This window comes from Hyla sarda, chromosome 12 (genome assembly GCF_029499605.1).
Source record: "Hyla sarda isolate aHylSar1 chromosome 12, aHylSar1.hap1, whole genome shotgun sequence".
Classification (NCBI taxonomy): domain Eukaryota; kingdom Metazoa; phylum Chordata; class Amphibia; order Anura; family Hylidae; genus Hyla; species Hyla sarda.
Window position 1 is genome coordinate 1,871,482 of NC_079200.1, and position 17,970 is coordinate 1,889,451.

General features: G+C 38.6%; 1 protein-coding gene across 2 annotated transcripts in view; it reads right to left on the minus strand.

Moving 5' to 3' along the window:
* The window catches only part of LOC130296987 (N-terminal EF-hand calcium-binding protein 1-like), a 128,660-nt gene extending 122,759 nt beyond the window's left edge, over window positions 1-5,901 (minus strand). Inside the window, exon 1 of one of the 2 annotated variants that reach the window (XM_056549113.1) lies at window positions 5,643-5,901. In XM_056549113.1, coding sequence (XP_056405088.1) covers window positions 5,643-5,771 — 129 coding nt within the window. In that variant the 5' untranslated portion in view covers window positions 5,772-5,901. The remainder of the gene's footprint in view (window positions 1-5,642) is intronic. The other variant, XM_056549114.1, reaches the window with a different exon arrangement.
* Between the last annotated feature and the right edge of the window lie 12,069 nt (window positions 5,902-17,970).

Consider the following 17,970-nt stretch of genomic DNA (forward strand, 5'->3'; position numbering starts at 1 on the left):
TCTTCCATCCTGCCACCACCCTCTGCCATACTGGGCATCCGTCCACCCACAAAACTATCTTGCCTATCCTTGAGATTCTCTTAGGACCCCCGCTGTCAGTCGGTGCCCAGGTACGTCCACCCTTTAGGGTGGAGGTGCATTGAGTGCTCCAGGACAATGAGTGAATGTGTATTTATGGTCTATTCTGCCCCAAACCTTGTAATTCCTACAGATGCCCGTACGGTATAACGCAACTTTTTAGTGAGTCAATGGCCTTGTTCACATTGCTGTTGGGGCTATTAGGAGTTCCGTCGGCACAATTTTTTTTCCTACGCTAAACTACCCGATCCCCGACGGACCCGGCAGTGTCAGTTGTGTTCCGACTCGTTTCAGGGTCCATTCTGCTCAAGAAAAAAAAGCCAAAGAGACCCTGAACGAGATGGAAGACAACGTCAATGTGATCTTAGCCTAAATCGGCACAATATACTCGGCACTCGTATCCACGTGGTGCTCGTAGATGAAGGCAATCCACAATATGGTAAAAAAAAAACTCTCGGCACTGTTTTTTGAGTTAATTCACAACATCAAGGATATTCACCTTAGCGACACACAGGAGGCGTTTCGGCAACAGCCGTTTTCAACGGCTGTTGCCGAAACGCCTCCTGTGTGCCGCCAAGGTGAATATCCTTGATGTGTGAATTGACACAAAAATATTCTTTAAGAAATCGTGAGTGCCGGGAGTTTTTCTTTTCACCTTTTTGTGAACCAGCACAATGTTCGCACCGAGCGTTCCTTCTCGCACGAGTGAACGTGTATTTAATGACTTTTATGTGAGGTTTATATACAGTCAGAAAAGTGAAGAAATGGAGTAATGAATAATGGATGACTCCATTTTGCGATGCGTTCGTCTGCTGGGAAAACGCTTTGTTTGGAGTTTATTCCCCCCGGAGGCGGCAGAACAAAAAAAAGTTAAACAAATAGTTTTTAGCGTCTTCAGAGCTCGAAATGCAGAATCCATAAAGCCTCTGGGAAGCGGAAGAACTCCGGCTTCATAATAAGTAGAGGAGTAAAAGGAGGGAGAATATAAAGTACCTAGAGGGGGCAGCATCGTAAGGACCCCCCCCCCCCCAGCGACCATACACCCTATTAGGGCCTCCCATCATACAGGGGGATCCCTTGCTTTCCTGCCATTTGTGTGTTCTTTCCATTTTGACCACAGTGCTCTCTGCTGCCACCTATGTCTGTTTTAGGAACTGTCCAGAGTAGAAGCAAATCCCCATAGAAAAGCTCTCCTGCTCTGGACAGTTCCTGACATGGACAGAGGTGGCAGCAGAGAGCACTGTGGTCAGACTGGAAAGAACTACACAACTTCCTCATAACTACTATAAATACTACATGACTTTCTCCAGGATATACAGCAGTTGATAAGTACTAAAAAGACTACATGACTCCTCCAGCACATAAAGAAGCTAATAAGTACTGGAAGCCTAAGTTTTTTTTTTATTATTTATTTAAATTTTTTATTATAGTGATTTGGAAAGACTACATGACTTCCTCCAGGAGAAACAGCAGCTGATAAGTACTGAAAAAACTACATGCCTTCCTCCAGAGCATACAGCAGCTCATAACTACTGGATGGACTGACTACGTGAATTCCTCCAGGACATACAGCAGTTGATAAGTACTTGAAAACTACATGACTCCTCCAGGACATACAGCAGCTGATACAAATGTAAAGACTACATGACTCCTCCAGGGCATACAGCAGCTGATACAAATGTAAAGACTACATGACTCCTCCAGGGCATACAGCAGCTGATACAAATGTAAAGACTACATGACTCCTCCAGGGCATACAGCAGCTGATACAAATGTAAAGACTACATGACTCCTCCAGGGCATACAGCAGCTGATACAAATGTAAAGAATACATGACTCCTCCAGGACATACAGCAGCTGATACAAATGTAAAGACTACATGACTCCTCCAGGACATACAGCAGCTGATACAAATGTAAAGACTACATAACTCCTCCAGGACATACAGCAGCTGATACAAATGTAAAGACTACATGACTCCTCCAGGACATACAGCAGCTGATACAAATGTAAAGACTACATGACTCCTCCAGGACATACAGCAGCTGATACAAATGTAAAGACTACATGACTCCTCCAGGGCATACAGCAGCTGATACAAATGTAAAGAATACATGACTGCTCCAGGACATACAGCAGCTGATACAAATGTAAAGACTACATGACTCCTCTAGTGCATACAGCAGCTGACACAAATGTAAAGACTACATGACTCCTCCAGGACATACAGCAGCTGATACAAATGTAAAGACTACATGACTCCTCCAGGACATACAGCAGCTGACACAAATGTAAAGACTACATGACTCCTCCAGGACATACAGCAGCTGATACAAATGTAAAGACTACATGACTCCTCCAGGACATACAGCAGCTGATACAAATGTAAAGACTACATGACTCCTCCAGGACATACAGCAGCTGATACAAATGTAAAGACTACATGACTCCTCCAGGGCATACAGCAGCTGATACAAATGTAAAGACTACATGACTCCTCCAGGGCATACAGCAGCTGATACAAATGTCACCAGTTAATTTGAAAACATTTATTTTTGCCTCTGGAGTTCCCCTTTAACATTGATGGATGAAGAAGCGGAGATATAAAGAGCTTTTTGATGTGGATTTTAATTGCAGCAGAACTTTTCAGGGCTTATTCCAACATGTACAGTGACAGTATCTCCGACCAAACTATGATTTATGGAAGATCAAGTTATAAGACCCCCACAGCTCCAGAAGTCAGGACCCCATCGTATAACACAGTGGTCTTCAACCTGCGGACCTCCAGAGGTTGCAAAACTACAACGGCTGTCCGGCATGCTGGGAGTTGTAGTTTTGCAACCTCTGGAGGTCCGCAGGTTGAAGACCACTGGTATAACACCCTCACACTCAGCTACCATGTATTAAATATTAAGGGGGTTGTTCAGGATTAGAAAAACAGAGCTACTTTCTTCCTAAAACAGCGCCCCGCCTGTCCTCAGGTTGTGTCAGGTACTGCAGCTCAGCTCAATTCACTTCAATGCAACCGAGCTGCAATACCACAAACAACCTGAGGACAAGAGTGGCGCTGTTTGTGCAAGTAATTATATATATTTTCCCAATCCTGGATTACCCCAGTAAGGGGGCGCCATCAATCAGGACGTCACCGCCGCTTCAGGAACGATACAGGCGAATACTCCGCGCTGCGGCACATGTTGGCGCTATGTAAATTAGGAGCGATAACCATTTTGTTTGTCTCATTTAGAGACAATTTTCGATGTATATGAGACGTATATTTATATATTGTGTATGTGAGATGTGCGCGGCGATGCTGTATGCTTCCTGACACTGGCGCAGGTTTCCCAATTAGCTGTAAATGGCAGAAGGCAATTATCTGCCAGTAATAGAAGCGGGGGGGGGGGGGGGGGGGGGGGGCAGCGAGCTGGACGGGGTTAACCTCTGCACTGCCAAACCAAGTGTGACTGAAGCCTGGCGGATGATTATTGTCACCGCCGCAGTAAATGCCACCGCAGTGCCCTACTCTATAATGGAGTGATGACCAACCAGGGGGCCTCCAGCTGTTGCAAAACCACAAATCCCAGCATGTCCAGACCGCTGGGGACACACTAGACTACAGATCCTACAGCTTAGAATAAACTGCAACATTGTAACAATTTAGTAATAATAATAATAATGATAATGTTAAAACATAAAATTAATATAATAATCATCATCAATAATAATAACAATGAAATAATAATAACATATTTATAACAATAACATAATAATAATAAATAAACAAATATTATTACAATGTTGCAGTTTATTCTGAGCTTTATTGACCGTAATCGCTCTGTAGTCCAGTGTTTCCCAACTGGGGTGCCTTCAGCTGTTGCAGAACTACAACTCCCAGCATGCCCGGACAGATGGAGACACACTGGACTGCAGAGTCATAGCAGATCCTATGGTTTAGAATAAACTGCAACATTGTGTGAATTTATTAGAAATAATACTATTAATAATAATAATCTAATAATGATGATAATAATACAAGAATAATAAATAATAATAATACAAGAATAATAATAATAAATAATAATACAATAATAATAATAATAATAAATAATAATAAATAATAATAATAATAATACAAGAATAATAATAAATAATAATAATACATAATAATAATGCAAGAATAATAATAAATAATAATAATAGTAAATAATAATAATACAAATTAATAATATGAGAATAATAATAAATAATAATAATACAATAATAATAATAATAATACAAGAATAATAATAAATAATAATAATCGTAAATAATAATAATATGAGAATAATAATAAATAATAATAATAGTAAATAATAATAATACAAATTAATAATATGAGAATAATAATAATAAATAATAATAATACAAGAATAATAAATAATAATACGAGAATAATTATAAATAATAAATAATAATAATACAATAATAATAATAATAATACGATAATAATAATAAATAATAATAATAATAGTAAATAAGAATAATACGAGAATAATAAATGTTACAATGTTGCAGTTTATTATTAGCTGTAGAGTCTGCTACAACTCTGTAGTCCAGTATTTCCAAACCAAGGTGCCTCCAGCTGTTGCAAAACTACAACTCCCAGCATGCCCGGAGAGCTGGAGACACCCTAGTTAGGAAACAGTGGACTGCAGAGTCATAGCAGATCCTAACTGCAACAATGTTACAACTTAGTAATCATAACCGCAATAATAATAACAATAATAAAATAATAATAATTAATAGTCATAATAATACTGCTAATAATAATACATAATCATAACAGCAATAATAATAACAATAATAATAATAATAAAATAATAGTAATTAATAGTCATAATAATACTGATAATAATAATAATACATAATCATAACAGCAATAATAATAACAATAATAATAATAAAATAATAGTAATTAATAGTAATAATAATACTGTTAATAATAATAATAATACATAATCATAACAGCAATAATAATAACAATAATAATAAAATAATAGTAATTAATAGTAATAATAATACTGTTAATAATAATAATAATACATAATCATAACAGCAATAATAATAACAATAATAATAATAATAATAATAAAATAATAGTAATTAATAGTAATAATAATACTGATAATAATAATAATAATACATAATAATAACAATAATAATAATAAAATAATAGTAATTAATAGTAATAATAATACTGATAATAATAATAATACATAATAATAACAATAATAATAAAATAATAGTAATTAATAGTAATAATAATACTGATAAAAATAAATAATAATGATAACAACAATAATAACAATAATAATAATTATTATTATTAATAATAATAATAAAATACAAATTGTTACAATGTTGCAGTTTCTTCTGCCATAGCAGTGTTCATATTGCAGAACTACAACTCCCAGCATGCCCGGACAGCCAAAGGCTGTCCGGGCATGCTGGGAGTTGTAGTTCTGCAACAGCTGGAGGCCCCCTGGTTGGTAAGTAGCGCACACACAGACACGTATGATGACCCTTACATCCCGGAATATAGACAGGTCCTGGTCGGTGCTGGGCTGCAGGGGGGCTCTGGCGGGTTTCTCCTTGGGGAATTGTTTGGCGGACAGTAGACACATGGTGATCAGCTCGGTGCAGGACATCATCTTCATGCAGATTCTTCTAGAAGACAATACGGTCCAGGAGCAGAAGGTGAAATTTAGGACACTGGGGCAAGAGTCACCGGATTCACCGCAGCCTCAGTGCTGGGGATGAGGAGACTCCTCTGTGATCTCTTCTTCTCCTCTGAGATAAAGACTCCGACCTCCTCCCTTCTCATTGGCTTCATTATTTTCCCTTTAGTGATTCTGGAGCCAATGAGAAGCCGCAGCTACTTCCCAATCCCAGAAGAAGATGATATGAAGGAGCACGGTACAAAAAATCGTGTTATACAGAGGATACGGTACAAAATCGTGTTATACAGAGGATACGGTACAAAAATCGTGTTATACAGAGGATACGGTACAAAAATCGTGTTATACAGAGGATACGGTACAAAAAACGTGTTATACAGAGGATACGGTACAAAATCGTGTTATACAGAGGATACGGTACAAAAAACGTGTTATACAGAGGATACGGTACAAAATCGTGTTATACAGAGGATACGGTACAAAAAACGTGTTATACAGAGGATACGGTACAAAATCGTGTTATACAGAGGATACGGTACAAAATCGTGTTATACAGAGGATACGGTACAAAAGCGTGTTATACAGAGGATACGGTACAAAAAACGTGTTATACAGAGGATACGGTACAAAAAACGTGTTATACAGAGGATACGGTACAAAAATCGTGTTATACAGAGGATACGGTACAAAAAACGTGTTATACAGAGGATACGGTACAAAAATCGTGTTATACAGAGGATACGGTACAAAAAATGTGTTATACAGAGGAAAAGGTACAAAAAACGTGTTATACAGAGGATACGCTACAAAAAACGTGTTATACAGAGGATACGGTACAAAAAATGTGTTATACAGAGGATACGGTACAAAAAATGTGTTATACAGAGGATACGGTACAAAAAAACGTGTTATACAGAGGATACGGTACAAAAAAACGTGTTATACAGAGGATACGGTACAAAAAACGTGTTATACAGAGGATACGGTACAAAAAACGTGTTATACAGAGGATACGGTACAAAATCGTGTTATACAGAGGATACGGTACAAAATCGTGTTATACAGAGGATACGGTACAAAAAACATGTTATACAGAGGATACGGTACAAAAAACGTGTTATACAGAGGATACGGTACAAAATCGTGTTATACAGAGGATACGGTACAAAATCGTGTTATACAGAGGATACGGTACAAAAAACGTGTTATACAGAGGATACGGTACAAAAAACGTGTTATACAGAGGATACAGTACAAAATCGTGTTATACAGAGGATACGGTACAAAAAACGTGTTATACAGAGGATACAGTACAAAATCGTGTTATACAGAGGATACGGTACAAAAAACGTGTTATACAGAGGATACGGTACAAAAAACGTGTTATACAGAGGATACGGTACAAAAAACGTGTTATACAGAGGATACGGTACAAAAAACGTGTTATACAGAGGATACGGTACAAAAAACGTGTTATACAGAGGATACGGTACAAAAATCGTGTTATACAGAGGATACGGTACAAAAAACGTGTTATACAGAGGATACGGTACAAAAAAACGTGTTATACAGAGGATACAGTACAAAAAACGTGTTATACAGAGGATACGGTACAAAATCGTGTTATACAGAGGATACGGTACAAAATCGTGTTATACAGAGGATACGGTACAAAAAACGTGTTATACAGAGGATACGGTACAAAAAACGTGTTATACAGAGGATACGGTACAAAAAACGTGTTATACAGAGGATACGGTACAAAATCGTGTTATACAGAGGATACGGTACAAAAAACATGTTATACAGAGGATACGGTACAAAAAAACGTGTTATACAGAGGATACGGTACAAAAAACGTGTTATACAGAGAATACGGTACAAAAAACGTGTTATACAGAGGATACGGTACAAAAAACGTGTTATACAGAGCATACGGTACAAAATCGTGTTATACAGAGGATACGGTACAAAATCGTGTTATACAGAGGATACGGTACAAAAAACATGTTATACAGAGGATACGGTACAAAAAATCGTGTTATACAGAGGATACGGTACAAAAAACGTGTTATACAGAGGATACGGTACAAAATCGTGTTATACAGAGGATACGGTACAAAAAACGTGTTATACAGAGGATACGGTACAAAATCGTGTTATACAGAGGATACGGTACAAAAAACGTGTTATACAGAGGATACGGTACAAAATCGTGTTATACAGAGGATACGGTACAAAATCGTGTTATACAGAGGATACGGTACAAAAGCGTGTTATACAGAGGATACGGTACAAAAAACGTGTTATACAGAGGATACGGTACAAAAAACGTGTTATACAGAGGATACGGTACAAAAATCGTGTTATACAGAGGATACGGTACAAAAAACGTGTTATACAGAGGATACGGTACAAAAATCGTGTTATACAGAGGATACGGTACAAAAAATGTGTTATACAGAGGAAAAGGTACAAAAAACGTGTTATACAGAGGATACGCTACAAAAAACGTGTTATACAGAGGATACGGTACAAAAAATGTGTTATACAGAGGATACGGTACAAAAAATGTGTTATACAGAGGATACGGTACAAAAAAACGTGTTATACAGAGGATACGGTACAAAAAAACGTGTTATACAGAGGATACGGTACAAAAAACGTGTTATACAGAGGATACGGTACAAAAAACGTGTTATACAGAGGATACGGTACAAAAAACGTGTTATACAGAGGATACGGTACAAAATCGTGTTATACAGAGGATACGGTACAAAATCGTGTTATACAGAGGATACGGTACAAAAAACATGTTATACAGAGGATACGGTACAAAAAACGTGTTATACAGAGGATACGGTACAAAATCGTGTTATACAGAGGATACGGTACAAAATCGTGTTATACAGAGGATACGGTACAAAAAACGTGTTATACAGAGGATACGGTACAAAAAACGTGTTATACAGAGGATACAGTACAAAATCGTGTTATACAGAGGATACGGTACAAAAAACGTGTTATACAGAGGATACAGTACAAAATCGTGTTATACAGAGGATACGGTACAAAAAACGTGTTATACAGAGGATACGGTACAAAAAACGTGTTATACAGAGGATACGGTACAAAAAACGTGTTATACAGAGGATACGGTACAAAAAACGTGTTATACAGAGGATACGGTACAAAAAACGTGTTATACAGAGGATACGGTACAAAAATCGTGTTATACAGAGGATACGGTACAAAAAACGTGTTATACAGAGGATACGGTACAAAAAAACGTGTTATACAGAGGATACAGTACAAAAAACGTGTTATACAGAGGATACGGTACAAAATCGTGTTATACAGAGGATACGGTACAAAATCGTGTTATACAGAGGATACGGTACAAAAAACGTGTTATACAGAGGATACGGTACAAAAAACGTGTTATACAGAGGATACGGTACAAAAAACGTGTTATACAGAGGATACGGTACAAAATCGTGTTATACAGAGGATACGGTACAAAAAACATGTTATACAGAGGATACGGTACAAAAAAACGTGTTATACAGAGGATACGGTACAAAATCGTGTTATACAGAGGATACGGTACAAAAAACGTGTTATACAGAGGATACGGTACAAAAAACGTGTTATACAGAGGATACGGTACAAAAAACGTGTTATACAGAGGATACGGTACAAAATCGTGTTATACAGAGGATACGGTACAAAAAACATGTTATACAGAGGATACGGTACAAAAAACGTGTTATACAGAGGATACGGTACAAAAAACGTGTTATACAGAGAATACGGTACAAAAAACGTGTTATACAGAGGATACGGTACAAAAAACGTGTTATACAGAGCATACGGTACAAAATCGTGTTATACAGAGGATACGGTACAAAATCGTGTTATACAGAGGATACGGTACAAAAAACGTGTTATACAGAGGATACGGTACAAAAAACGTGTTATACAGAGGATACGGTACAAAAAACGTGTTATACAGAGGATACGGTACAAAATCGTGTTATACAGAGGATACGGTACAAAAAACATGTTATACAGAGGATACGGTACAAAAAACGTGTTATACAGAGGATACGGTACAAAAAACGTGTTATACAGAGAATACGGTACAAAAAACGTGTTATACAGAGGATACGGTACAAAAAACGTGTTATACAGAGGATACGGTACAAAAAACGTGTTATACAGAGGATACGGTACAAAATCGTGTTATACAGAGGATACGGTACAAAAAACGTGTTATACAGAGGATACGGTACAAAATCGTGTTATACAGAGGACACGCTACAAAATCGTGTTATACAGAGGATACGGTACAAAAAACGTGTTATACAGAGGATACGGTACAAAAAATGTGTTATACAGAGGATACGGTACAAAATCGTGTTATACAGAGGGTACGGTACAAAAAACGTGTTATACAGAGGATACGGTACAAAAAACGTGTTATACAGAGGATACGGTACAAAAAACGTGTTATACAGAGGATACGGTACAAAATCGTGTTATACAGAGGATACGGTACAAAAAAAGTGTTATACAGAGGATACGGTACAAAATCGTGTTATACAGAGGATACGGTACAAAAAACGTGTTATACAGAGGATACGGTACAAAATCGTGTTATACAGAGGATACGGTACAAAATCGTGTTATACAGAGGATACGGTACAAAAAACGTGTTATACAGAGGATACGGTACAAAAAACGTGTTATACAGAGGATACGGTACAAAATCGTGTTATACAGAGGATACGGTACAAAAAACGTGTTATACAGAGGATACGGTACAAAATCGTGTTATACAGAGGATATGGTACAAAATCGTGTTATACAGAGGATACGGTACAAAATCGTGTTATACAGAGGATACGGTACAAAAAACATGTTATACAGAGGATACGGTACAAAAAACGTGTTATACAGAGGATACGGTACAAAAAAACGTGTTATACAGAGGATACGGTACAAAAAACGTGTTATACAGAGGATACGGTACAAAAATCGTGTTATACAGAGGATACGGTACAAAATCGTGTTATACAGAGGATACGGTACAAAAAACGTGTTATACAGAGGATACGGTACAAAATCGCGTTATACAGAGGACACGCTACATAATCGTGTTATACAGAGGATACAGTACAAAAAACGTGTTATACAGAGGATACGGTACAAAAAAACGTGTTATACAGAGGATACGGTACAAAAAAACGTGTTATACAGAGGATACGGTACAAAAAACGTGTTATACAGAGGATACGGTACAAAATCGTGTTATACAGAGGATACGGTACAAAAAAAGTGTTATACAGAGGATACAGTACAAAATCGTGTTATACAGAGGATACGGTACAAAATCGTGTTATACAGAGGATACGGTACAAAAAACGTGTTATACAGAGGATACGGTACAAAAAACGTGTTATACAGAGGATACGGTACAAAATCGTGTTATACAGAGGATACGGTACAAAAAACGTGTTATACAGAGGATACGGTACAAAATCGTGTTATACAGAGGATACGGTACAAAAAACATGTTATACAGAGGATACGGTACAAAATCGTGTTATACAGAGGATACGGTACAAAATCGTGTTATACAGAGGATACGGTACAAAAAACGTGTTATACAGAGGATACCGTACAAAATCGTGTTATACAGAGGATACGGTACAAAAAACGTGTTATACAGAGGATACGGTACAAAAAACGTGTTATACAGAGGATACGGTACAAAAAACATGTTATACAGAGGATACGGTACAAAAAACATGTTATACAGAGGATACGGTACAAAAAACGTGTTATACAGAGGATACGGTACAAAATCGTGTTATACAGAGGATACGGTACAAAAAAAGTGTTATACAGAGGATACGGTACAAAAAACGTGTTATACAGAGGATACGGTACAAAAAAACGTGTTATACAGAGGATACGGTACAAAAATCGTGTTATACAGAGGATACGGTACAAAATCGTGTTATACAGAGGATACGGTACAAAAAACGTGTTATACAGAGGATACGGTACAAAATCGTGTTATACAGAGGACACGCTACAAAATCGTGTTATACAGAGGATACAGTACAAAAAACGTGTTATACAGAGGATACGCTACAAAAAAACGTGTTATACAGAGGATACGGTACAAAAAACGTGTTATACAGAGGATACGGTACAAAAAACGTGTTATACAGAGGATACGGTACAAAAAACGTGTTATACAGAGGATACGGTACAAAATCGTGTTATACAGAGGATACGGTACAAAAAAAGTGTTATACAGAGGATACGGTACAAAATCGTGTTATACAGAGGATACGGTACAAAAAACGTGTTATACAGAGGATACGGTACAAAATCGTGTTATACAGAGGATACGGTACAAAAAACGTGTCATACAGAGGATACGGTACAAAAAACGTGTTATACAGAGGATACGGTACAAAATCGTGTTATACAGAGGATACGGTACAAAAAACGTGTTATACAGAGGATACGGTACAAAAAAACGTGTTATACAGAGGATACGGTACAAAAAACGTGTTATACAGAGGATACGGTACAAAAAAACGTGTTATACAGAGGATACAGTACAAAAAAACGTGTTATACAGAGGATACGGTACAAAAAACGTGTTATACAGAGGATACGGTACAAAAAACGTGTTATACAGAGGATACGGTGTACGGTACAAAAAACGTGTTATACAGAGGATACAGTGTACGGTCCAAAAAACGTGTTATACAGAGGGTACGGTACAAAAAAACGTGTTATACAGAGGATACGGTGTACGGTACGAAAAACGTGTTATACAGAGGATACGGTACAAAAAAACGTGTTATACAGAGGATACAGTACAAAAAAACGTGTTATACAGAGGATACGGTACAAAAAAACGTGTTATACAGAGGATACAGTACAAAAAAACGTGTTATACAGAGGATACGGTACAAAAAACGTGTTATACAGAGGATACGGTACAAAAAACGTGTTATACAGAGGATACGGTGTACGGTACAAAAAACGTGTTATACAGAGGATACAGTGTACGGTCCAAAAAACGTGTTATACAGAGGGTACGGTACAAAAAAACGTGTTATACAGAGGATACGGTGTACGGTACGAAAAACGTGTTATACAGAGGATACGGTACAAAAAACGTGTTATACAGAGGATACCGTACAAAATCGTGTTATACAGAGGATACGGTACAAAAAACGTGTTATACAGAGGATACGGTACAAAAAACGTGTTATACAGAGGATACGGTACAAAAAACATGTTATACAGAGGATACGGTACAAAAAACATGTTATACAGAGGATACGGTACAAAAAACGTGTTATACAGAGGATACGGTACAAAAAACATGTTATACAGAGGATACGGTACAAAAAACGTGTTATACAGAGGATACGGTACAAAAAACGTGTTATACAGAGGATACGGTACAAAAAACATGTTATACAGAGGATACGGTACAAAAAACGTGTTATACAGAGGATACGGTACAAAATCGTGTTATACAGAGGATACGGTACAAAAAAAGTGTTATACAGAGGATACGGTACAAAAAACGTGTTATACAGAGGATACGGTACAAAAAAACGTGTTATACAGAGGATACGGTACAAAAATCGTGTTATACAGAGGATACGGTACAAAATCGTGTTATACAGAGGATACGGTACAAAAAACGTGTTATACAGAGGATACGGTACAAAATCGTGTTATACAGAGGACACGCTACAAAATCGTGTTATACAGAGGATACAGTACAAAAAACGTGTTATACAGAGGATACGCTACAAAAAAACGTGTTATACAGAGGATACGGTACAAAAAACGTGTTATACAGAGGATACGGTACAAAAAACGTGTTATACAGAGGATACGGTACAAAAAACGTGTTATACAGAGGATACGGTACAAAATCGTGTTATACAGAGGATACGGTACAAAAAAAGTGTTATACAGAGGATACGGTACAAAATCGTGTTATACAGAGGATACGGTACAAAAAACGTGTTATACAGAGGATACGGTACAAAATCGTGTTATACAGAGGATACGGTACAAAAAACGTGTCATACAGAGGATACGGTACAAAAAACGTGTTATACAGAGGATACGGTACAAAATCGTGTTATACAGAGGATACGGTACAAAAAACGTGTTATACAGAGGATACGGTACAAAAAAACGTGTTATACAGAGGATACGGTACAAAAAACGTGTTATACAGAGGATACGGTACAAAAAAACGTGTTATACAGAGGATACAGTACAAAAAAACGTGTTATACAGAGGATACGGTACAAAAAACGTGTTATACAGAGGATACGGTACAAAAAACGTGTTATACAGAGGATACGGTGTACGGTACAAAAAACGTGTTATACAGAGGATACAGTGTACGGTCCAAAAAACGTGTTATACAGAGGGTACGGTACAAAAAAACGTGTTATACAGAGGATACGGTGTACGGTACGAAAAACGTGTTATACAGAGGATACGGTACAAAAAAACGTGTTATACAGAGGATACAGTACAAAAAAACGTGTTATACAGAGGATACGGTACAAAAAAACGTGTTATACAGAGGATACAGTACAAAAAAACGTGTTATACAGAGGATACGGTACAAAAAACGTGTTATACAGAGGATACGGTACAAAAAACGTGTTATACAGAGGATACGGTGTACGGTACAAAAAACGTGTTATACAGAGGATACAGTGTACGGTCCAAAAAACGTGTTATACAGAGGGTACGGTACAAAAAAACGTGTTATACAGAGGATACGGTGTACGGTACGAAAAACGTGTTATACACAGTGTACAGTGTACGGTACATAAGACGTGTTATACAGAGGATACTGTGTACGGTACATGAGACGTGTTATACAGAGGATACAGTGTACGGTACATGAGAGGTGTTATACAGAGGACATGGTGTACGGTACAAAAGACGTGTTATACAGAGGATACAGTGTACGGTACATGAGAGGTGTTATACAGAGGACACGGTGTACGGTACAAAAGACGTGTTATACAGAGGATATGGTGTATGGTACATGAGACGTGTTATACAGAGGATACAGTGTACGGTACATGAGAGGTGTTATACAGAGGATACGGTGTACGGTACATGAGACGTGTTATACAGAGGATACAGTGTACGGTGCATGAGAGGTGTTATACAGAGGATACGGTGTATGGTACATGAGAGGTGTTATACAGAGGATACAGTGTACGGTACATGAGAGGTGTTATACAGAGGACACGGTGTACGGTACATAAGACGTGTTATACAGAGGATACGGTGTATGGTACATGAGAGGTGTTATACAGAGGATACAGTGTACGGTACATGAGAGGTGTTATACAGAGGATACAGTGTACGCTACATGAGACGTGTTATACAGAGGATACAGTGTACGGTACATGAGAGGTGTTATACAGAGGATACTGTGTACGCTACATGAGACGTGTTATACAGAGGATACAGTGTACGGTACATGAGAGGTGTTATACAGAGGACACGGTGTACGGTACATAAGACGTGTTATACAGAGGATACAGTGTACGGTACATGAGAGGTGTTATACAGAGGATACGGTGTACGGTACTTAAGACGTGTTATACAGAGGATACGGTGTACGGTACATAAGACGTGTTATACAGAGGATACGGTGTATGGTACATGAGACGTGTTATACAGAGGATACGGTGTACAGTACATGAGACGTGTTATACAGAGGATACTGTGTACGGTACATGAGAGGTGTTATACAGAGGATACGGTGTACGGTACATAAGACGTGTTATACAGAGGATACAGTGTACGGTACATGAGAGGTGTTATACAGAGGATACGGTGTACGGTACTTAAGACGTGTTATACAGAGGATACAGTGTACGGTACATAAGACGTGTTATACAGAGGATACAGTGTACGGTACATAAGACGTGTTATACGTGTACGGAGATATTAGTATGGGGCTCAGGTAATGTACACGCAGGCGCAATCGGATACATGAGACCGGAGAGCAAGCTAAGACGGAGCATGCGCAGAGATAAGATATCAGCAACTTGGCGGCCGGATGTACGGAGCGGCTGATGTCAATTCGCCAACCAATGACGTGTAATACAGGGATTGGATGGAGTCAGCGCATCTAAGAGGATATAAAAAGACCCGCAGGACGCCGACACCTCAGCACCTGGTGTCTCTTGGAGAAAGCTAGGCTGCTAGTGAAACGTTAGGGCAGGTGTTAGGGTGGAGACGGTTGGGCACTAGGAGACGGAGTCTCAATGTCAAAGAGAAGACTATAGGGAAGATTCATCATAACCCGTCCAGAGGAAAAGGTACTGAGCTGCCCATAGCAACCAATCAGATCGCTGCTTTCATTTTTAACAAGACCTCTGCAAAATGAAAGGAGTGATGTGATTGGTTGTTATGGGAAACTCCGTAACGTTTCCTCTGGACGGTTATGATAAATCTCCCCGATATCCTCAAGGAATATTCTCTGAGCCGAGATATAAGAACATTGAGACTTATACAAGAGCGCCACCTAGTGGGCAGAATCTGCAGCTCATCCCACTGCACAGCCTGATGGGTCCTCCAATCTTTTGTGTCGCTTCATTATAAGGTTTTAAAGAGGAAATAAAAGTTATGTTTATGGAGGGTCCTAAATTAAGGGTGTTATTCCCCGGAGAGGGTCCCCCCCTAATAAGGGGATTGGTTTAATAATTGATTATTCCCAAGACTCACTGGGGACCTATTGTATGATAGTGTTATACAGAGGACACGGTGTATGGTACATGAGAGGTGTTATACAGAGGACACGGTGCTGGAGATAATATGACGGTGTATGAGAGGTGTTATACAGAGGAGACGGTGTACAGTACATGAGAGGTGTTATACAGAGGACACGGTGTACAGTACATGAGAGGTGTTATACAGAGAACACGGTGTACGGTACATGAGAGGTGTTATACAGAGGACACGGTGTACAGTACATGAGAGGTGTTATACAGAGGACACAGTGCTGGAGATAATATGACGGTGTATGAGAGGTGTTATACAGAGGACACAGTGTACAGTACATGAGAGGTGTTATACAGAGGACACGGTGTACGGTACATGAGAGGTGTTATACAGAGGACACGGTGTACAGTACATGAGAGGTGTTATACAGAGGACACGGTGTACGGTACATGAGAGGTGTTATACAGAGGACACGGTGTACAGTACATGAGAGGTGTTATACAGAGGACACGGTGTACGGTACATGAGAGGTGTTATACAGAGGACACGGTGTACAGTACATGAGAGGTGTTATACAGAGGATATGGTGTACGGTACATGAGAGGTGTTATACAGAGGACACGGTGTACGGTACATGAGACGGGTTATACAGAGGACACGGTGTACGGTACATGAGAGGTGTTATATAGAGGACACGGTGTACGGTACATGAGAGGTGTTATATAGAGGACACGGTGTACGGTACATGAGACGTGTTATATAGAGGACACGGTGTACGGTACATGAGAGGTGTTATACAGAGGACACGGTGTACAGTACATGAGACGTGTTATACAGAGGACACAGTGTACAGTACATGAGAGGTGTTATACAGAGGACACGGTGTACAGTACATGAGAGGTGTTATACAGAGGATATGGTGTACAGTACATGAGAGGTGTTATACAGAGGACACGGTGTACGGTACATGAGAGGTGTTATACAGAGGACACGGTGTACGGTACATGAGAGGTGTTATACAGAGGACACGGTGTACAGTACATGAGAGGTGTTATACAGAGGACACGTGTACGGTACATGAGAGGTGTTATACAGAGGATACGGTGTACGGTACATGAGAGGTGTTATACAGAGGACACGGTGTACAGTACATGAGAGGTGTTATACAGAGGACACGGTGTACAGTACATGAGAGGTGTTATACAGAGGACACGGTGTACGGTACATGAGAGGTGTTATACAGAGGACACAGTGTACGGTACATGAGACGTGTTATACAGAGGATATGGTGTACGGTACATGAGAGGTGTTATATAGAGGACACGGTGTACGGTACATGAGAGGTGTTATATAGAGGACA